General features: G+C 38.9%; 1 protein-coding gene across 3 annotated transcripts in view; it reads left to right on the forward strand.

Annotated features, from left to right (window-relative positions):
- SLIT3 (slit guidance ligand 3) overlaps window positions 1-23,012 on the forward strand; it is a 515,559-nt gene that overhangs the window by 449,655 nt on the left and 42,892 nt on the right. For all 3 annotated transcript variants that reach the window (XM_084535767.1, XM_084535765.1, XM_084535766.1), the window contains 2 exons: window positions 4,198-4,295; window positions 11,051-11,190. In XM_084535767.1, coding sequence (XP_084391893.1) covers window positions 4,198-4,295; window positions 11,051-11,190 — 238 coding nt within the window. The remainder of the gene's footprint in view (window positions 1-4,197; window positions 4,296-11,050; window positions 11,191-23,012) is intronic.

Consider the following 23,012-nt stretch of genomic DNA (forward strand, 5'->3'; position numbering starts at 1 on the left):
GTAAGAATAGTTCTTTCTGGGGAATGCAATTCAAAGAGTTTTTCCCAATCCATGGATAAATTAATTTTACTGATGTTTGACAGCAATTCCATTTTTCCAGTAAGAATAGTCTTTCTGTAAATTGAGACTAGAAAATTGCATTATTCATTTGAAAGATGTTTCTAGAATGTCTTTAGGCTTTTCTGGGTAGTGGCATTCTTATACGGGAATAAAATGGCCTTGCTTTGCTATAGATTTATTAGTAGCAATATTTTCTGCAGCTTCTCCGCTCTCAGAATTCTTTGGTTTTCAGTCTTCTGTGCTAGAGAAATTGTACGTGTTGTATGGACTCTCCATGTGCTACTGATAATGTCAACTGAGAGAAGATAATCCCTAGAGAGGGAATATGTGGTGTTTGCCCATTTATTAAAATGAGTAAACTGAGTCAGAGAGACTCTGGTTTTCCTAAAGCCACATAGCAACTTAGTGTTGTAATTGTCTGATTCAGCAGCACGTACCCTTTGGTTTCCATGGTGCCTGAGGCCCAAGAAGCCAATAATTCAGCCACATTCAGCAAAGAAATGAAAGCTAAGTCTAAGTCATGAGCAATTGCATGTGCCAGTGAGAGACTGAAAATGTCTTGCTCTCATTTGAACATTTATCTTTATTAAATTTTTACAAGAACATTCAAAATAATCTGAATAATTAGCACAGAAGTAATGGGACTGTTTATAGTGTTCAACTGTGATAAAAACTTTCAGGAAAAAAAATGCTGTGGTTTCTGCTTTGTATCTTGCTCTGCTTGGCTTCGGAGAATTTTATATGCTAATGCTACAGGGATGAGGAGTTTGTATGAAATAGAAGTAACTGATGTTAGTGAAGTATCTATAAAATGGTTGTTCTTCAGGGACACGGGAAAAGTACTTGTGATCTGAGAAATATAAGAGGTGGCATCTTCCAGCTCCGCTAGGATAACGTGCTAGGCACACAGGTTTCACAACACAGATGGATAAAGCCCAGGCAGCGTTGCAGAAGGGTAGCGGCAGATTAGAGTTAATGCTGTGTAACTTGCGTCTGCAAAGTGCTGCAGACCGCATGGTGCCAAAATAAAACCTGCATGAGCTTCCCTCGGCAGTTTCCCAATTCTTCCCAGAGACATTAGGGGGCTCAGGATTTCAAGTGGAGAAGCACGGGCTGTTTGGCAAATGCAGTGTGGATGAAACACAAACTGTCTCTGCCAGGTCTTGGGTGAGGACCTTGCATGCTGTCTGCACTGCTGTGCTGGGGGAATGAACTCACAGTGAGCCAGGTATTTCTGTTGTTGTTTGGAAATGTTTCCCTTCTTGTTGAACCAGGGAAAAAGGATGTCCGTGTTGCCTTGTATTTGCACAAATCTAAAAATACAAAGCTTCTGCCTCTCTCTGGGGAGTGCTGGGAGGCAGTGGTGGCTGCCACAGCCTCAGGAAATAGCATTTCTTCTCCTATTTCTGTAACAAAGCTCCTCTGCTGTATTGGATGAACGTATAATTACTGTGTGTCTCAGTTTTTCTCACAGTACGATGGCACTATGTCCTGTCCAACAAAATACTGGAGACTTTGGTAGTATCTGGGGGACTGAAATGTATGATGTGAAGGTGAGAGCCTAGCATCATGAGTGGGCAGACCTGGTCAAATGAACTCTGTAGGAAGATCCCACGTACAGGCTGCTGAGGGCTGGTGGTGTTTCTGTTGTTGTTGCATTTGATAAGGCTTATTGAGACTGCACCAATTTCAAGATGAGCACTCCAGAGACAAATTAAGAGTGCTTCTCTTATTTATACAGTACTAAAAGTATGCACGGAGCTTGAGCAGTCGCAGAACCAGCACAGTCCTCTTCCTACTGGCTTGCCGCCTCTGGGCTGGGCATGTCATCAGAAATGGGGACACCTGTGAAGAGCTGAGCAAGAATTTCTTCTGTTCAATGTAGGATGTAAGCGAGAAGTGGTCAGTGTTGAACCATTTGAACGACGTGACCAGCCTATTTGTTCTACAAAAGAAGTAAGCAAGATTTCTCAAACAGATATGCAGCCATTGACAAATTGAGCAAATTTATCCTAGTGTGGTTTTCATGAGAGATCTATTTCCTGATAATGCACAAAATCAAGTACTTTTGGTTCAGGGACTTTTGAAACAAGCTAAAGAACATTTTCCTTGTTGAGAGCCAAGTAAGCCTTTCAAGTAACTTTGACATAAAAGCATGAGAAAAGCCATGCAAGGTCTGTAGTGCATTTACCACAGCACTCCGTCTGTACTGCAGGCAGCAAGTGTTTACTTTTAAAGGAAAGGATGCAAGCCTGGTCAGCACTCCTCTCTGGTTCTCCCAGCACCCACCATCATCCAGTTAGGAATGCTGATGTCTGCCTTTTGCCTTTCATATCTGTCTTGACTCTGTTGTCCATGAATTTGCCTAATGGCTCCTAAACTATCTGACTATCTGACATAAACTATCAGTCACTGTTCCTCTTCTGCTAAGGGAAATGATGAGTAACAAATTCTGCATTTACCACCTCCATGATTTTGTAAACACCAATTATAGCACTCCCCCCCCACCTTAGCTCCCTTTTCTCCAGACTATTAAGTCTTAGTCTTTGTAATATATTCTTCTAAAGTAGTTGCTCCATCCTTTTCTATACCCCACTGTATAACCATCCTGAGACCTCACTGTACATGTAGCCATCCTGAGACAAGCTAATCACTGTCAGTTATCTGCCAAGTACAGTGTTAGGCTTCTCAAAGCCCATTCTTAATTCTAATGTAACGTATCTTAAGTGAGAGCAACAAAGCCTCAAAGCTAGATGGAAAAACAACTAACAGGTGATGCTCTCAGGTGCAGTATATAGCTGAAGCATCAAGATGCTCCATTTCCCCAACACAGCAATCTTAGAAAAATGAGGCTACGTAAATGTCTGTTGAGTGTTCCCCGCTCTGGTACATCACACCAGCTATCTAAAGTGTTGCAAAGCCAGTGGAGAAAGGAATGACTTCTGATGAGTGTTGTCAGCAAGGAGAGCTGGCAGAGGTAGGACAATGTTCAAAACTAATACACAAAGATTACCGCTGTTATGAATTGGTGTCATGGGCTGGAATCTGCCCTCTTTGTTTAGGGATTTCCAAATAGATGCACTGTTGTTATTCTTCTCAAGTACAATAATAATGTTTTTTAAACCAAAGCCAAAAATCCCATCAACTTTGACTGAATTAATGTTTCTCCTGAGATATTTTTCTCATCTTGATTGCAGTCATGTATCAGCTTTCCAGTAGATGAGCTGGCAGAAGGCCACTGCTAACAGGATCTTTGATAGGAAGAGTAAAGAAATCTCTTGAACTTGTTTTGATTGCACAGATCCCTTGACTACTGTCAGACTTTCAGTTGTCTTTATTCCACCTTACTGTGACAGTAACTGAAGGGAAAGAACAACCTCTTTAGTGCTTTTGCCAATTTTACAAATAGCTTTTTCTAATCAGTAGAATATAATGATCAAAGAAAGATGTCTATGCCTTGAAGAGTCAATAAAAAGTCAGTTGGTAACAGTGAAGGTTGTCCAAGCTAGTGAAGTTCAGTTGGAACTGATGTATATTTTAGGGTGATCTTTAAAAAGGAACTGATTGAAAGACGATATCAAACAGGATTCGGTGTGATCCATAGAGAAACTCAAACTCAGCTCCCAGGATAAAATGGATTTTCTCCTTTAAGTTTTGACAACGTCTAGTAATGAATATGGTGCATTGTTACTTTTTTTTTTTAACTGAGTACCTGGTAAATGCAGTTGAATGAGTGCTGACTCTGTGGTCTTGAGCTGACTGTGCATGGCCTTCTGCCTATCTTTGGTCATGATTCATTCTTTTCAGTGTAACTATCACCGGGGGTTAAAGTGTGCTAAAGTACCGATAAAACCAGCTGTTTCCTTAAAACAATAAAATGGGAGAGTTAACCAATATCTTGAAACTCAAATGACACCAAGATACCCACCCGTCCCATTGATTAGAATAATCGCCCTGTCCAAATTCTCATTTAAGTGATGAATGTATCTGCCATCAATAAAAAACATTAGGTGATGTGATGCTTCTGAAGACCATAGCCCTACTGTAAGTAGCCTCACAAATAGGGTGAGGGAGCTATAGGTATTGATTCAGATGGAATCTTACTAACCTTTCTTTCTTCTGAATTTTCCCAAACAGGGTCGGGACTGCAGTGTGCCCATTAATTCTTGCATTCAAAATCCATGTCAGAATGGAGGGACCTGCCACCTCACCGAGGCAAATAAGGATGGATTCAGGTAATAACACAAAGTTCATTTAAAATGAGATGATAAAATAAATGTTTCTACTTTACATTAACGAACTATAATTACTACTTTGTAAAAGCTGCTGTACATTACAATTCTATCTGCCAGACAAAAAATTTAATCTGGTTTCAGTGGTGACATATTGTTTCCTTTGAAACAGGCCTCCTTATTTTCTCATAATGGGACATGCTCTAAGAGCTATTTTGAGTGGTCTCCCTGATCTGCATTGTGTTATCTGTATGCTAATTTTCCTTGGGGCATTTCAAATGCACGCATACCCTTTTTTGTATTTGTAAAATAAGCATCTGTTGCTTGACAACCAGATGCAAAATGTTTTCATACTGAATCTTGTAGACAAACAGGCTTTAAAGAAACAATTAAAAAATGTGGAGAGATTGCCACATCTTTTTAGGCATAATGCTTGCAAAGAGAATAACCTTTACAGCTGGCTATTATGGGTTTCAGTTTTCCCACATAAGAAAGATGTAACATAGATGGGGAGACTCCAAGAGGAATTTAGATTTTTTTTCATGCAGCTGTTGGGAGATTAGTGCTCCTACAAGTCCTATTTTACAACTAAGAAAATACGAGTTCAAGGCTTTGGCCACTAGTTGTCATTAAAAAGTTGCTAGAAATTTTTTTAGAAAATCGTTCCTCAAATTTTCACTGATTAGGTCCTCAGAATTCATGCTATTTCTTGCACAAAATATGTGTAAGCGCACACCATGATGATGTTTCAGTTACACATATGAAAGCCTCACTTCTAAGAGCATGTCTGTATTAATCAGGCTGTCGCCGTGTATTCTCCTATATATAACTTCTCTCAGCAAAAGACAGAGGGAGAGACAGCGGGAGGGAGACCCACAAGTGCACAGTTTATAAATGGGATAAGAAGAGAGTCAAGACAGTACATTTTTGCAGTTCAGTTCCAGTTTGGTTTCAGCCGTGATTAGGATTATTCCAGCTGAGGTTGACTGTTAACCAGATCAGCAAACCCATATCATCTTATATCAGAAAATACAATTTCTTCAAAACAGAAAGAGCCAGGTGAAAATTTGGGTGACTGACAGGACTTCAGGTGCAGTCAGAGACTGCACTAACCCCATCCTCCTCCCCAGCCAAAGGCACAACACCTTTATATTTCCAGCAGAGCACTGTAGCTTCTTCTTGACTCCCCAAACCCTTCATCAGGGAATGAGGCACAGAATAGCTTCCCTCTTGCCCTGTGGGTGGGGGTGGGATGAATGGTGAAGAAGAAAAAGGGAGAAGTACCCCACAGCTTCTCTGTCTCTGGGCTTGCCAACCCTCAAGAAAATTCTCCCTCCTACTCCCCCCCCCCCACACATACACACTCTCCAGAAGCAGTTCCAGCACACGCTAGAAGCAGAAGCGAACTGATGATACTACAGTGGAAAAGTGTGCATTGATGGTGGTGAAAGGGACACTGCTGGGCTCTGTTACAAACAACAGCCCGAGGCTTTCCACCATACCACTGGAACACAAGACGTGGCCGCATGTTTCCATGAGGCCATCTGGAGCTCTGTTTGAGCAGCTGCAATGAGACCCAGAGCAGAGCAGCAGAGGATGTCCTCCGGGTACAGACATGTGCGTGGGTCACATTAGTGCATGGGGGTGGGATGCAGAGGTTCTGCAGACCGTAGCGCGTGCAAATGGTCATGGTCATGGCACTCTAGATTTTGGTGAGACCACCGCTCAGCACTGGTGATCTGATAGTCCTCTTCTTGATTCAGGTCATAACAAGCCCAGCAATTTTTGGAGTAAAAGTTCAGGTTTTGTTCAAGAGGTTTGTTCAATGTTCTATTGCTCTATAGTTCAGTTTCCCTTTATGTCACCCTCATGTAATACTGGTTAGATGGCTTTGGCCAGCTTGTACCAAAGCAAAACTGTATTGTATTATCTGTCACTCAGTACTCATTTTGCAAAACCTGGATGACACTAAAAATGTGCTAGTAAAACATTTCATAATATCTGTAATACTGGAATAAAAGGCTTCAGTTTTTATTTTGGTTCAGGTTTTTATTCATCATTTTTTTCTTCTTCCATGGTAGAAAGTTTTTTTTAAAAAATGCTTTGAATGAGCTGAAATAAAAGCTACTGTTGAATTTTTCTCGTGAAGTTCACATTTTCAGGGGCTTTACTTTGGTTCCAAATGGATGTAGTTTTTGAGATCCTTTACAAAACAGCAGGAGTGGTTATGTTGCTTAACAACGTTTGGGGCTTTTTAGGGAAGATTTCTGCTTTTATAGTTATTTATATAGCTTGGGTTGGTCTAATAAAATACCCATAAAACCATATCTCATCAAAATCTTTATTCATAAAATTGAATGTTCAGCTTATGCACTGCTCTAGTTCCTCACCGTGTTTCAATACAGACAGTCCACTAAGGCATCCTTGTCCCTCCCTGTTCTGCAGAACAGGAGTGTGAGGCTTTACCTTTTTTTAGAGAAGTGTGGAGTGGGGATGGAACAGTCCATGAAGGGAAAAAAAAAAAAAAAAAGATTTTTTTTTTTTTTTTTTTATGGTGGGAAATCTCTTCTCCAGTGGATGGCAGCAGTCAGAGTTGCAAGAGTTGCATGCATGTAAGTTGTGCTCCTCAAGATGGGAAAACGTTGCATTAGATTATAAGCTGTGAGGAAGTAGATGTCAAAAACATTTTCATGAGAGGCCTCCTTAGATTTTTCTGTTGTGTGGCCTGTAAAAGAAATTATATCTTCTGTATATTCTCTTCTCAAGGGAAATATATTCATATACAAACTCTGCTGCCAAACTTGTCAAATCTTTACTCTTTTAAAAAAAGAAACTTAAGCCAAAACTCCCTGCATATGAAATGCCAGGCAGTTTAACTCTCAAGTTTCTGTAGCCTTAGACAAGAAAATTACCTTTTAAATAATGCTAAGGTGGTGATGTTCACCAGGCAAAGACAGGAAATTCATAGTTATGACTGAGATTCCAGCCTGACTTGCCTGCTGTGTCTGGTACCTGCGAGGGTTCGCAGCAGCAGGGGACTGAATCGCTCAGATTTGTTATAGCAGTAGGTCCTGGAGGGGCATTCTAAGGGCACAGGTTCAGCTGGAGTTCTTCAGTCTTTCTTTATTCTTGCAGGCTTTTTTTTTAATCTAAATTATTTTCACATACTCTCTTTATTTTTTCTTTTTTCTTTTTTTCTAGGGAGGGACATTTTCTGCATTACAGAATAGTTAAGTGTCACTGTGTGACTCAGAGGATTAGAAACATGAAGTTCTTCCTCCCGTTAAGTTCTAATCTAATCTGTGTCTGCTATGACAAAAGGTTGCCAAAAAAAGGTGCTTATTGAAACTGATAAAACGAGATGGTCAATCAGACATGTCTTGCTCATTTAGCATGCCTGTAAGTGAGACTTTGATGAAAGAGGCAGAGCTGTCAGCTCTGCTTCAGAGTTAGCCACAGGCAACCAGCTTATCTTTGATAGCCTACGGTGTTGGGAAACAGTTTGCACATTACTTTAACTTTTCCCCATATACAAAGATCTCCATTGTCCAGAGCATTTTCTTTAGTGTTTTCCACAAACTTTAAGTTCCTTCATAAATGAAAAACTCTGGACTCCCTACTGTTAATTCAGCCTAGTTTAAGGAGAAGTGTTGCACTTCCAGGCTTGCAGACTACTCTGTTGGAATACAGATGTAGAAAGCTCCTCTACCAAGAAAAAGTAATATTCTTCAAAGAATTTATCACCAGTATTTAGAAGTTGTTTTTTGAAACATAATGTACTGTATGTATGCCTATTTTAATAAACAGATTTTTAACTGTTTCATTGCACTTTGAAAAAAAATGACTATAGTGAACTTACAAAATTGTTAGTACACTGCAGCTCCAAAAGTTTTCCCCCAAAATGTTGTAATTAAATTCTGTGTTCCATCCTATCTTCAAGAGAATAATGATGACTTTGAGCGTTATTTATTTATTTATAGGAAAGTACAACACTAATGCAAAATCCCTAAACAAGAATAAGGAATTGGACCTGTATTAGTTTAGATCACAGTGTCTTAGGAAATGGTTCTTTCCTGCATGGCTCCATTGTTTCTCAGGTCCAAATGAAAAGCTGTCTCTCGCTGCCTCACTATTTATTCAGAACACAGTTTTCATCATTGTCTCTGGAATTAATTTTCTCTCTCGGTCAGCTGGAACCCAAAAGTTTGATGACCTTCCAGTCACTCTGCAAACTTCATTTTTTTTCTAAGCTTTTTCTGGAGAAATACATACAAACAGTCCCAAACTGCAACTCTTTCAACATATGGTTCAATCCAGGTCCCACATTGTATGTTTTATCATTTAATTTCAGTCCTCATATTTGGCACATTTGAATGCAAATCAAAATAAAGAATTATACATAAGCAATAATTTAAAGACTCTCTATAATACATAGGGACCAGTAGCCAAATGTCATTAATTATGCTGACATTTCCTTCAGTATGGAATGTGTCCTAATACTGAGCAATTGTATGCTAACAATCCCACATGTATTATTACTAATGGTAACTCTACTGAGTTGAGTCATTACTGTGATAGTATTTAATAATGTCATTTTTAATTGCATACATGCAAGCTATCCCAGTCCTTTTGTGGAAGGAAAATGGTGTTATAGTCACATAAAAATAACCAGCACAAAGCCACTCTTGTTGCTTTTCTTTAAATGGAGAGAAAAAAATTGTGCTCCCAAACTGAGACCTTGGATGCCAAGATGCAGCCTGGAGCATATTTTTATGGCTGAGTTATAAGCCCCTGAAAATGGGGTTTTGTAATCGAAAAGGGTGACATGATGAATGTGCCACTGTATTTAATTAGATGTCTTTACCCCTTCCCCTACAGTCCTGTTCCCACAAAAGATGCTGTGCCAGCTCTTCTTTCATATCTGCTTCTTATAATCCTCAGCATCATTGCAGGGTCAGCAAGAGGAGATATTTTATTGGCAACAATGTGATAGAAATGGGAAAAGAAAATATTTCTTGATTTGTTGGGTCCTAAGTTGGACTGATTTGAGCCATTTGGTTTTGGGTATTCATGGTGAGGAGTTTCTAAGTCTCATGACCTGTGAATGATCACGGCAGAACTGAAGGAAGGCTGGCCTGTCCTCTACCCCTCTAGGAGGTCCTAATATTGTGGTTACTCAGGACACATTCCCTACTCTTTTTTTCTTCCTCTTTGTTATTCCCTTATTTTCTGAGGTTGCCCAGAATCCAGGCTCATCCTCAAAGCCCAACCTACCACCTTTCCGAAGGGCAATGAGCACTGTACCATCCCAACCCTTGGAGCCCCTGCACTCCACTCAGTCTGCGGCACTCAGCAGGAAGAGAAACATACGCCGTGCTGAGAGCAACCAGCACAACAGTGCTGCAGGTTTTCTTCACAGACTCTGAAGCTTCCTATTTCTCCAGGGCATTCCCCAACTCAGCTCCCTGGCACTCACATACAACAGAATAACCACTCCATGAGTACTCTGGCCATCTGAATTGAAAAAGTACATTGCAGTCATCTTTGCATTGGAAATTCTCCTGCTTTCAGGAAGCAGTGGCTGGCAATTAGTGTGACTGCTCTGGTGCTTTCTGTTTTTCATCCTCATCAATCAGCAGTGTTTTACATTTATTCAGTTCCTTTTCTGCCACCAGAACTCACATGGGAACGGAAATGAACAGCTCAGTAAATGTGTAGTTTGGACTGGGACTTGAAACAACCCTTCCCTTCTGCATACATGCTTTCTGTGACTCGCGAACAGCAATACTGACACTTCAAATATCATTGCTGGCTTCTTGGAAGCCACTGAAATGACTGAAGCACTTAACACATGTTTTTAGACTCTCTTTTAGGAAACCATGGCCACCACCTATCCACCACTTACAGTTAGTTTAAAATATAAAGGTTCTCTTGGCAAACCCAACTTTTAGATCTAGAAAAGAAACTGAGATTGAAAAAAAAAATAAAGTCATTTGTCAGCCACTTAGCTTCTTATGCTCCCTCCAGGGACCGTACATCACAGTTTTGTGAGATAAAATATTTACTGCAATTATTCTTCAATAATGTCCACATCCTCACAGAACCGTTACTAGCTCTGCTATTGTTTGTTTGTGTTTAGCTTTAGTTAAATCATCTAGACATCATCAGCTCTTCTACAAATAGACATTGGAGGAGCTGTGGAAGTACTGAAACCTCATCGTACTCATAAAAGCAACCATTCCCAAACATTTCTTGTTTGGACAAGTGACAAAGTGGTAATGAGAAGAAAATGTTCATGTCTGTAAATTTAGTTCAAGCTGTTGTTCTTTCAAGAGAGCAAGCCATCTGAAAGCTGCCAAGTTGCCCTACGATTATGCAGTCCTCAATAAGCAAGTATGCACGTATTTGCAAAATCATTAGCAGAGGAGCCAAGGACTTGAATATTCTGATGAGTGTTCACTCTCCTGCCCTGAGGCTGTTTCCTTCAGTTCTAGGGTTATCAACAAAGAAAGCAAAGGGCAACACAACAAAAGGTGTCTACAGCTGATGCTTTTATATCTCATGTAAATAATTGCATGACCTCATGAACCATCAGATTGCATCCTTCACCAAACACGCAGTGTTAAAGTGCTTCACAGTGGACATGATTTTGGCTCCAGCAACTCTCTTGTATATCTTTTAATTTCAGTTTTATACCCAAAACCTCCCACCTCTTCAAATCCATGCTAACTTGTATTATGTTTTGTCTTTCTCCAAAGCTGTTCGTGTGCCCTTGGGTATGAGGGAGAGAGGTGTGAAATAAACCCAGATGACTGTGAAGATAATGACTGCGAGAATAACTCTACATGTGTGGATGGGATCAACAACTATGTCTGTCTGTGCCCTCCTAATTACACAGGTAAGGTGTGCAATTAAAGAACAGGAATCTGTGAGGAGTCTCTGTAGTGCCTGAGAGGAAATGTCCAAATACATGTTTATTTTGTCCATAAGTGCATAATTAACCAAAAAAGGTAGTCCCATTTTCAAGTAACGTGGATGTCCAACTGGTGAGTTACTGGAGAGATGTCAGTTCTGCCAATATTGCAATACACTTGTAGTCACAAACACAACCACTATTCTGAGACAAAATTTTGATACTTCATTATAAAATACACTTAAAAAATACTAAAGTTTAAAGGGTCAGAAAAATTTGTTCTTCTTCACATTCATTCTCTACATTTACTACAGAAATATTCTCAGTACTGAGATGAGTCTGATATGAATCGGATATGAATCTTGTAAAATTAAAATAGTTCCAGTTTAAATTATGGTAGCTTTTGGGGCATGGCTTTCACCTGAGATCTTAAAGGTCTGCATATATTAAATAAGCTGAGCCTGACAATTTGCTGTTTAAATTCATTATCTCCATTTCACAGGTGTCAAAGCAAAGGCTGAGAAACCTTAGACTCATAGTTTTAAGAAAGCACCCATGTAAACTAGCCCAGTTAGCAGATGTGCAGCCACTTGTGAAGCCCACAGTGACAGAAGTTGGTAACTGAGTTTGCAGCAGAATGACTGCCTCTAGTGCCCATGTTACATTTCAGATAAATTTCTTCCTAAAACTTCTGCAAGGGTAGAAACTAACTGCAATCTGAAAATGCTTTTTCTCAAGTCATTACTGGAGTATACTGTTGACTCATTCAAACCGCGTTAGCATGACCTTCCTGGCTCAGCATGGAGTGGTAAGGAAACACCTGCAACAGTTCCTAGTTCCATCCTTTGAAATGGGTTTATTACCTTCTAAGCATGGAGAAGTAATGAAGGGCTTCTTGTACACTGGAATATATTACATGTCAAGGGATTTAATGAGGATCAAGCTTGAGTGGCTGAGTAAGGCAGGGGGAAAGCTTCTAGAATTTCCAAACTCTTAAAATACTTTTGTGGCTGATACAAAGGAGGCCCATGTAAATCTTTAGCTGAGAAAAGCCTTATGACTTGAATGTACATTTATTGGAGTTCTAAAATGATCTTTCTGCCAAAAACTGAAAAATTTAGCTTAGCAGAGTAAAGAGTTTTGCTTATAGCATGTTGAGCCCATTGTGCTTACTTGTGCACTATTTATGTGAGCTATTCTTGGGTGGTTTCAAACAAAACTCTATACAAGGCGGCAGAGCCTGTACATTTACAAGAGGAAATATATTTGCCTAGCCAAGGAAAGATCTATCAAGTAACAACTGAATCCAGTATATATGTAAATGCTGTTTCCTTTTCACAGGCTTATTGCAGATTACTTTTTTTTTTTTTAGTTTTCAAAGAAAGGCAGGAAAGAACTAGATTGGGATTTCTTCTCAAATGGCAGTCTGGCTAGGGGTCAGAGAGTTCACAGATACTTCAGAAACAATTTTGAAACATTTCTAGTCAACTTCCAGGTTTGTTTTTTTTTTACACCTGCATATTGTCTGTGCTGTGCCTATGGTTCTTCACAGGAATTTGTCAAATACTTGAGTATTTCAGATCCCAGTCTTGCATGTTCTACACACACAATTGCATATACCACCCAGTAAGCTTTTGTTGCTGGAGTGCAGGCAGTAACTTTGACTGCAACAGAAAGAGACTGAGCCTTTGAAGAATAGCAGGAAATACCTCTGGAAAAATATAGTATAGATAGTAAGTGAAGAAGGGCTGAAAAAATGGGGGTTAGCTTAAATTAGAAATCTGAAGAGTTTTCAATAGTTCGTGCTGGTTAAAAATAGGAAGAATTTAGTGAAGCACAGTAAAAGAATTGCCTTAACCGGCTTCACCTCCATTTTGGAGGTGGGTATTTCATCAAACGTGATCAGTCACCTGGAAGGACTCACTGCAGTGCAGCTGGCTGGGCTGAAATATCCCTCGGAGATACACCTGGCCCTCTCCGAGCAGAAAGGCAGAGAAAGCATAAAGTAGCTGCAAGAACTAAAACCATCAGCCAAACAAAAGTTACAAATGAGCCAAGTGAATCTGAGCCATGATTTTAAGGGTTCTCTAAGAGCTGAATTCAAACACAAGAAACTGGACATCATCTGAAGTTGCTTGATTGAACAGCAGCTGGGGAAATGCCATGGAAGTACACAGGCAAGTCATGGAGAAACACTTTAAAATTACTTGAGTGTGTGACCTGAAGAGAGAAGGATCTATAACCACAGAGTTTGACTGCTGAAGTCTCCTGTGACAGCCAGGACATCTCTGTGTATATTCTCTTTAAATAAGCCATTGTGTAGTGAAGCAATATCTGAAGTTACTTTGGCAGTATCTTTAAAGATAGATAGATAGATAGATGGATGCAGACAACATTAATATTGTGGTTGAATATGCTAAGATTAGAGAATGTTAATATTTCAGATAGAAAGCAGGTGACTGAAGGAGTCAGGAATACTTATTCCTGTGCTCAGAATTGTGCTTTGAGCTTCCTGCCTCTCTCTCAGGTGCTGACTTTGTTAACCATTGAGATAGAAAACTGTATGTGCTTCAGAGTTAAGTGTGTGGAATTTATATATATTTATATGAGCAAAGATTGAATGATGGAGGATAGTTTCCATGACAAAAGTAGGTTTTCTGTGAAGTAGTTTGGGTTATAATGAACTCTCAATGTGATGCTTTGCCAAAAGGAACAGCAATACTATAGGCTGGGTGTTTCTAGTAGGACAGGAAAACATAGGTTATATCAGGAGGTGGACTCAATGATTCTCATGGGTCCCTTCCAACTCAGGATATTCTATGATATCTCTTTTTGTTGTGACCAAATATTATACTTAACATTGTTGTTCAGAATTCAAGGAGCAAATTGAGAGATGAGAAAGATTAGAGATGAAGCATGAAAATCATTGGGGGATTGAGATCATATCTTGAAGATCTCAAGAAAAATCTTAATTAGCTTTATAAAGTAGGCAGAGAAAGATTTTCATACTTTACAAATGGTTCTATGGAGAATAGAAATTTCTTTAAGAAATTCAGTGGCTGGTCTCGGTGACTGAACAATCCAGACCATGCAATTTTATCCAAGAGTTGTTGATTCTAGATAGAAAATGGATTTCTCAGCACACACTGTAATAAAAACATGAGTTAAATTAAGAACAATCTAAATTACACTGAAGTTCAGACTAGATGTTTCTGTTTTGATAATCTGTGATGTTTTCAGTAGCATTCAGGCTGTTCATTATAGATGCTCAGCTATTGCAGATGTCTTCTTTTCTTGGCTGTAGAGGGAGGCAAGCTCTGGTAGCACTGCATGGCAGGTAGTCTGAATCCTTCATTGCTCATGTGGTCTTGGACACCATAATACTGCTACAAGTAACCATACTACAGTAAACACTGCAAGTATGAAATAAATGCATGTTGTATTATAAAGAATAGTGTCAATAGCGAGAGAAAGAAGATCCAAGAATATGTGTGTTGTTTTGTAAGAAATATTTGGGATCTCCCCCTGTCTGGCAGACTAATGGTTAAATAACTATAGTAAATCTTATGTTCCGAAGTGAAACACAAACTAAAAATGCGTGTTTTGGAAATGTTGACTAATGACAGATTCACAGTATCCAGGGTTTATTTTTTTCCGTATCTTAATATTTTTCTGCTTTATCTTCTGTCTGTCTAGTTTTACTTGTTATAGCCTTTTTAGGAGAAAATATCCCAAATGATGATGTATAAATTTTGCTTTCATTGGTTGAAATAATGAAGGCCAGAAATCTTTCTTCAATTAATAGCTTTTTACAGTGTTTTCCTTTAAAATTCTTCGACTGTTTTTCCCCCACTCAAAGTAGGTTGTAGACAAAAAATGACCAATTTGTTAAGTGACAGCTGAGGGAAGGAATTTCCCACACTCCAGCCCCTTTTCACTTTTGTTTAAAAAAAAAAAAAAAAAAACAACAACAACAACAAAAAAAGAACCCTCATGCAATAACCTTCTTCCTATTTCCTTTCCATCAAATCACTTTAAAAATGTGCTAGTACAAATGGGTTGTATGAAAGAGGAAAATATAAGTTAAAGAGAGCAAGACTGAGAGGAAAGGTAGGCAGATAGCTGACTGCAGTAAAAAAAAAAAAAAATCTGTGGCAGAAACATTAGACTCGATTCTCCTTAGTCAAGCCCTTACCCAGACCACCACATTCCCTCACCGTTCTTCCAAGTCAACATTTTCAACGTTTGTTTGTGTTTATATAACTGAACCAATATTCGTGCAGTGTAGCTGAGTCCTGATGGCCTTTGCTTGTCAGCTGATATCTTGTTTTTCCTCTCCCCAGCTTGCTATTTTATTCCTGAAGCTAAATTAAAAACATGTACTTGCTCCAGGATAATCATGTAGCCTATGTCCTGCCAGCTCTAATGCTTGAGCAGTTCATGGGCTGTTTTTTAACCTGATCTGACCACTTGATGGATTACAGCTCCACCTTACATTTTTGTAGTGTTTCCTCCTCTTCAAAAATATTTATAAGAACATCAAAAGAAGCAGCTATGAATTTTTCCCTTCCCTTCCCTTCCCTTCCCTTCCCTTCCCTTCCCTTCCCTTCCCTTCCCTTCCCTTCCCTTCCCTTCCCTTCCCTTCCCTTCCCTTCCCTTCCCTTCCCTTCCCTTCCCTTCCCTTCCCTTCCCTTCCCTTCCCTTCCCTTCCCTTCCCTTCCCTTCCCTTCCCTTCCCTTCCCTTCCCTTCCCTTCCATCCTTTTTCATCATCATCCTGATCTCTTAAATCTTCATCATTCTCCCCATCTCTTAGCTTCCTTATCTATTTCTGAATCTGTTGCTGTAACATGCCTCATCTCTGACTAATATTAACACTATCTCCCTTGCTTTGTGTTTTAGAAATGTAGGACAAAATTCATACATCTTTGTCCCTTCCATTCCATTTTTCTGTTCATTACTGTCATAGACCTTCTTGAAAGACATCACTGATTTCCTCATAGCTCTAGATCCAAATATAGCATTTTATAACTCCAAAAAGAGTTCCTTTCCTCAGTCTCACTGTCCTCTGCACTCTCACTTGAAGAGGTATTCACACCTGCATAAAGGACTGATCTGTACCAAACAGGTACTATGTACTTCAGGTTGTTTTATGCTTAACTTGCTACTTTACTTAGTTTTGTTTGTGATTGCCATGACTTTTCCTTTATTCTATCTGTCAGAAGCAGAAATATTTAGTTCTCATAGAAGAATAAAAATAAGGAAATATTTCAATTTTTGCTAAGAATCCTAAAAAGCCTCAGCAAACGGACACACCTCTTTGTTCTGAAACCTAACAGTAGCTTCTAATACAGAATATAGTTTTTTTTTTTTTCTAAAATACATGGCATCCACTGGAGATGGTAGAAAAAAAAAAAAAAAAAAAAAAAAAAGCAAATGTTTTAAAATAGTTTGTTTCCCTGGAAAATAAAATAAAATCAACTGCAAGCAGTTTGTATCACAGGAAAAAAAAAAATCTCAAAAATGAAGCTAGAAACTATTTTTGGTTTTATGTGTTTGGAAGACAAGACCAAGATGTATTTTACCTTAGGGGACCTTGCGGTGTCCTGCGGTAGATGGTATCTGAGATTTTTGCAGTTATGCTACTTTTAGACTATTCACTGTTAGTGATTATGGTCCCTTTTTCTGGCATATCTTATTGTGGTAATGTTGTACAGCCAAAGCCAAGCACTTAGTCAAGCCAAACAACTCTGGAAGAAAGCAGTTTTGTGGGTGACTTGTGGCTGACACTCACTTCTGGAGCTCTCCAGCTTGTTTCCCATAGCTTAGCCTGATGTGCTAGAATCCCTGAGGTGGGCATCAGAGGCAGCTGAAGTGAGTCATTGCACTGTAGGCTGGTTTTGCCATCTTTCATGTTTTAACTATCTGTTGGACATAAACAGCAGAAGGTTTTTAGATAGCCTGATGTGGTTCTGCAAGGAACACTGAAGGCTTTAAACAAGTATCTAATGATCAGCCTCTTTTAAAATTTCCTTGAGACAAACAGAAAAGTATGGTCAAAGTTTGGTGTATTTTCTTCGTTCCTGAAGGAATTTTGTCTTACGTGAAGTTTCTCAACATTAGTTGCTTGGCAAACGTGGTGTGTTCCTTACAGTGCAGAAAATAAACAGGCACCTACACTCACTATGTGTATAATCATAAATGAGAGGAGTTGGAAAGCTGGAAGTTCTCCCTCTGTGGAGATACTCAGAAGCCATCTGGATGTAGTCCTGGGTAACCTGCTGTAGGTTGCCCTGCTTGAGGAGGGGAGTTGGACCAGATGACCTCCAGAGGTCCCTTCCAACTTCAGCTATTCTGTGATTCTTTGCATTGTACAAAAGCCTATGTGTACTTCCAGCCTGGTTTTATTAGAGGAGAGCCATGTCTCTACTATGAGTTTGAACCCCCCTTACTTCACTGTACTGCGACCAAAGAGTAAGAAGCGGTACTGCAGCCTTAGTTGTTGGTCTCAGTATGGGTGTCCTGCCATGCTGGAGCTCTCAGCTGCAGGATTTCTACAAATGAGATTCCTTGCTGTAAAATGTAATGTTTTGGGAACCAGGTGTGCTGGAGAATTTCCTTGTTAATCAGGACCTCAGCATGTCTCTAAGAAAATGTAATCTCAGCTTCCATATATTCAACTACCCATACATTTAGCTACTGCTTTCTTAAAGGATGGATGAAGTGAATACCATCCACAAATGGGCTTCATGATTCATTAAATCCGATCTGTGAGGAAACACAGCAGAGGACTAGAAATTAACCACCCGTCCATTACTTACCCACTTACCTGCAGGTGGTGCGTACTGTGTAGTTAATAAAGCTGGGAGGAGCAGAGTCCACCTATGGGTAGTGAATTCAGCACTCTGACACTGAAAAGACGGCCGTGTTAGATTTGCCAGTAGGAAATAAGTAGATGTTTCTGCATGTAAAGTATTCTTCAAAGACCTCTGTATTTAAAGTTGCATTCTGAAAGACCAAAGACCATCTGCAGTTCATTATCTTTTTGTTAGGCCTGTTAGAGTTCTGATTAGAAACAAAAATGTGTGACTTCAATGTCTCTATGACTTATGCTTATTAGTTGGGGTTTGGTTTTTGCTTTTTTTGTTGTTGTTGTTGGTTGGTTGGTTTGTTTTATGTTTGGTGGTGATGGTGGTGGTTGCTGTGTTGGTTGGTTGGTTGGTTGGTTGGTTGGTTTTGGGTTTGTTTATTGTTGGTTTTTTGTTGTTGTTGTTGTTGTTTTTGGTGTTTTGTTTTGTTTGTTTGTTTGTTTTTTTTTTATAAAAATCACGATAGAAAAGATGCCACTAGGTGAACTAGATTGTGTAAACAACTGAATTGATCCTTAACAGATTCCAGACAAATCACGTAATTGGAAAGCATTCCTATAAGGTAGTACAGCTCCAAAATATAGAGGGTCTAGCAAAATTAGGATATATTCCAGACGTAGTGGTTCTGAGGGGTAACACTATACGCAGGTTACCACCTTATAAGAGCACTGGAAAATTTTCTGTTTTAGTTAATGTTTTGCTTGCTGTGTTGCTGTGGCCTTTGTGATGTTGAATGTGATTTTTTCTTTCTTTGGCAGTGCATAGAACTGGAGCACGTTCTTTGTTCAAGATTCAGAACTGGGGAAAAGATCATTAGTTCGCTATCTAGATCTTGCTACTTAATCAGTTATCCCTTTGTTGAACATTAAGATTAGAGGTAATTGCTCCTTAATTCGGAACAAGCCATTTTCTTGAAATCTCAGTGTGGAGTCCAACTTCAAGCTACTATTTAATAGGCCAAAACCTGCTATGTGAACACTCAGATTAAAGCTGATGCTTTAATATTTTTACAGCATTAGCACAGAATAAGAAGCATAAACTATCTTTTAATTCTTTGTCTGCTAAATATTGTGGGCAGTTCATCAAGCCAGAGCAAACTTCTTCATTAACAATCCAGACAGAGAACTCTGTTACAGTGCTTTACAGGTAATTTCTTTTGTGTTTAGTAGATTGTTGGTGTCTAACATAGCAGACCAAGTGTATTTACAACTGAAGGATTTTGACAGTGTTTCTGTTTTCTTCATTGCACGTTTAAACATTTGGAAGGGAAAAAAAAATCTAAGATAAGCTTTATTTTTTTGCATCAAATAATATAATTTGATTATTATAAATATAAATATATATAAATATAATTTTTGCCAAATTATTTTCATTGCAATCTCTCTACTAGCGTATTGTATGGACATCCAATGTCTCTCCAACCAACCATTTTTAGGTTCTGTGTTCTCCTGAATTTTCCAGTTGGCTCTGACCTCTTTTTAATAACTGAAAAGAGAGAAGGGAAAAAATAAAATGCAAAAAACATTTCTAGCGATACAAGTTATTAGATACCAAATGAGTAGTCTCTTATGAGAATAACAGTGCAGTGCATTTTATTACCAGTAAAAGGAAGAGTTCCATCCCAACTTACCTGGCAATGTTCAGAAAAATTGCAACATATTATTTAATGACTCAAATATATATTGTCTCCCTGTGCAGGCTGTAAAAGTTTGCTCTGTGTGGATAAAGGCCAGGTTTCTCCATTGTTCCTTCACTGCAAGTTCTTTCCATTTCTCAAATATTATTGTGAAATACTCAACAGCTTTTTTGCTCTTAGTCCTCCAGGCCCTACAAAAACTCCTCTCATGTGATGGTGAGAATATGTTCTGTGTTGCTTTATCAATTATTTCTTGAATAACAGGAATGAGGGAACAGAGGATCATCCAAATAACACAGAAGGCAAAAGAAAATCATAGAACTCATCAGTTGTGTATTGGAGGTTTTGATGGTCTTTTCAGAACTGTGGTTTTACTTACAGATAAATAAACAAAATACTATTGCCATCCAAATTTCTCTTACTGATTAAGGAGAAGAGTGTAACTGGGATCCTAGTTTTAAAAGTCTAGTGTGGCATGAAATAAATAGCTATCTTGACAGCTCAGAATGGGGGGAGGAAAAAAAAAAAAAAAAGATGATTGTTAAACTGTGTGTAAAAGTCGTCTTTATTGCTCTATTGTTGTCTTGGCTTTGTTCTGAGACACGTGAAAGGCTACAGAAAAGCCTAAGCATGTTTCTTGGCAGTTTTTCATAAGCAGTGAGCCTTGTGAAAAGTGAATGTGGAAAGCCCCATGAAAATCAGGATTTTGCTGAAAAACAGAGAAATGTTATATAAGATAATAAATGTTTTGATGTGGCTTTTTAAAAAGCAATGAGCAATGCTAGTGAAGAAGACAGAGAAATAGTTTCAAAGGGGAAAAATACCTTTTCTATTGTGTGGGGATTTTTTTTCCTTCCTTTTTATTTCTTTTAATGCCTGAAACAGCAGCAGTGGGAGATGCACCTGCTAGTGTTCCACTTGTCAGTACTACTTGGTTCGAATCTGAAAGTTGCATTTTTGTGGCAGATCACATTGCTTGCTTCTCCTAAACAAGCACTAATTAACAGCACATTACCACTGGCCTTCAGAAGTTTGAAATGTAGTGTCCACAGAGCTGATGGGCCTATCTTTATAAAGATACCCTCTTCATTATCATGTGACAGTTCTGCTGACCACAGAGCATCATTGTGCTCATACCTTCAGCTGCTATGATAAGCAACATCAAAGTGGTTTTCTTCTTGTACGTTTGACATAGTCTTAACCCACTCTTCATTGTGGTGTACTACATGTTGACCTATATTCTTAGGCTCCGATGGAAGAATGCGCATATGCCTTGATGAAACAAAAAAACATGTTTGGGGATAAAAAAAAAAAAATCGCTTAGCTGATTAGAAAAGAAATATATTGTTTTGTTTTCTTATCTTCTATATGAGCACTTCAGAAACACTTGTGTAACCAGATCAGAGTTCTGATTTGAGTAGACATTGAATAGAAAGTTGGGTGGGTTTGCTACATTTGGGAAAGCGTTACACTGAAGTTTTCTGTTGTTTAGCGTGATCAACTACCTTCCACTAATAGAGTTAATGATGCTAGAAGTTTGCCTAAGATTGTTTTCCAGTTCATTTTCAATTCACATAGCTATCCAGTGAGAAACTTGGACTAGACCTTCAGTTGCCGCACAGAGAAGCAGTCCTGTGTTACTCCAAAGAAGGGAGATAATAGGAGTTTTCCTCTGATACTGACATTCACGTGGTCAGTGAAAATTGCACTCTCGGGTCTGATGGCAGATTTTTGACTCAAATATTTTCCGAGTGAATGAAATACGAGAAAGTCCTTGTGTAGTGGGTGCCTTGGGTTTTGCTTTTCAGAGAATGTTTTATTTCCCTGGCATGTTTTCTGCAACATCTAATGAACATTGGTGGAGCTTGAAATAATGTATCAAGAATTTTCTTCCTGAGATGAGGCTGCTCTAGTTGCAAGGCATTCCCAAGTGAGCTCTCTAATGACTGATAGATGGGAAAAATAACAGGAAGGATCCTTAAACATTCCAAGTTTTTCAAGAAAAATGATGAATTTTTTGGATGCGGTGTTTGGTACTAAGCCTGGAATTCTCCTAAATTTTGATAGTGGAGCCTTCAGAATGACATGGTTAGTCATAATATTTGACATTTGGGGAGATTTTTACTGGATCTCTAAGTACTTGTCAAAACTTTTGAGAAGAATATTTTAAGAAGAATTATGTTTTCCTTTGAGAGTTTATGAAACTGTTCTTATTTGTTAAAGCCTGTTTCCTCTTCTTCAAAGCAAAAAGAGATGCAGAAACTTGAAAAGTCTGTACTGAATGTTTTTAGTGAAAGGATAGTTGAAGGCATCTATCCACACTGTATTCAGTTATTAAATGGTCTTCAGAAAATATTTCCAGCTTTAGATCAGCGCATTCTTTTAATGTCACCAGCCAGTTACATTTTTTTCATGTTTATTTTCACATAAGATTTGTAGTATGCGGGTAAGGGACAGGAGATACACCAAGAAGGCAAACTGGCAATTGTCCAGACATCACAGCAAGTTCTGCCCAGTTCATGTTCATGTCTGCCCAAAGGCCGAGGCCGTCACTTTGGTGGTTAGTATTTGTGAGGGTCTGTGGGCTGTGAGCTTTGGGATTGCTAAATAAACAGACCTATCTCCAGTCTTGGGACCTCAAAAATGTGTTAATGGGTGTCCCCAGATGGCAGCAATGTTCAGATTGATAAGAATTGAACGTCCCTAGTTGCTGTTAAGGAGTAACAAAGTATAATGGCAAACCTCAAGTTCAGGGAATTATCTGTTTCCCTGGTTCCCATGGATTTGCAGTATTCAGTTTTATTGGCGTGTCACCCTTCCTGAGCTGCATATATTCATTACATTTGCCCAAGATTTGTCCAGGACTGCTAAAAGACTTGGTAATATTTAATAATGGTAGCTTCCTGGGATTCTCTGGCTCCAGAATGAATTGTTTGTCTTGCAACTGCTATTACAAACAACAAACTGTCCACTGTGGATTGCCATGTTAGACCTCTCAAGTGTTGCCAAACCCAACCCACTAAAAGTCATGAGGGTATTTATGGCATGCTAATACAGGGCTTACACTGCTGGTACCCCTTCTCATGCCTCCAGGGATTGTATTGCCGCTTCTCTTTCTCTTTTGTGCTTGACCACTCTCAAAAGCAGGTATCTTGGATGTTCTATGTTTGAAACAAATTTTTATTAAGTAATTTGTGCAAGTATGCATTATTCTTCCATTCTAATAGGAAGAATCAAATGAAGAGCTGTCTAGGTTGTACTGTAGGGAGGCTGGATATGTGGGAGAAATAACCTGAAGGAGGGA

The sequence above is a fragment of the Aythya ferina genome, assembly GCF_964211825.1.
Source record: "Aythya ferina genome assembly, chromosome: 14".
Lineage (NCBI taxonomy): Eukaryota > Metazoa > Chordata > Aves > Anseriformes > Anatidae > Aythya > Aythya ferina.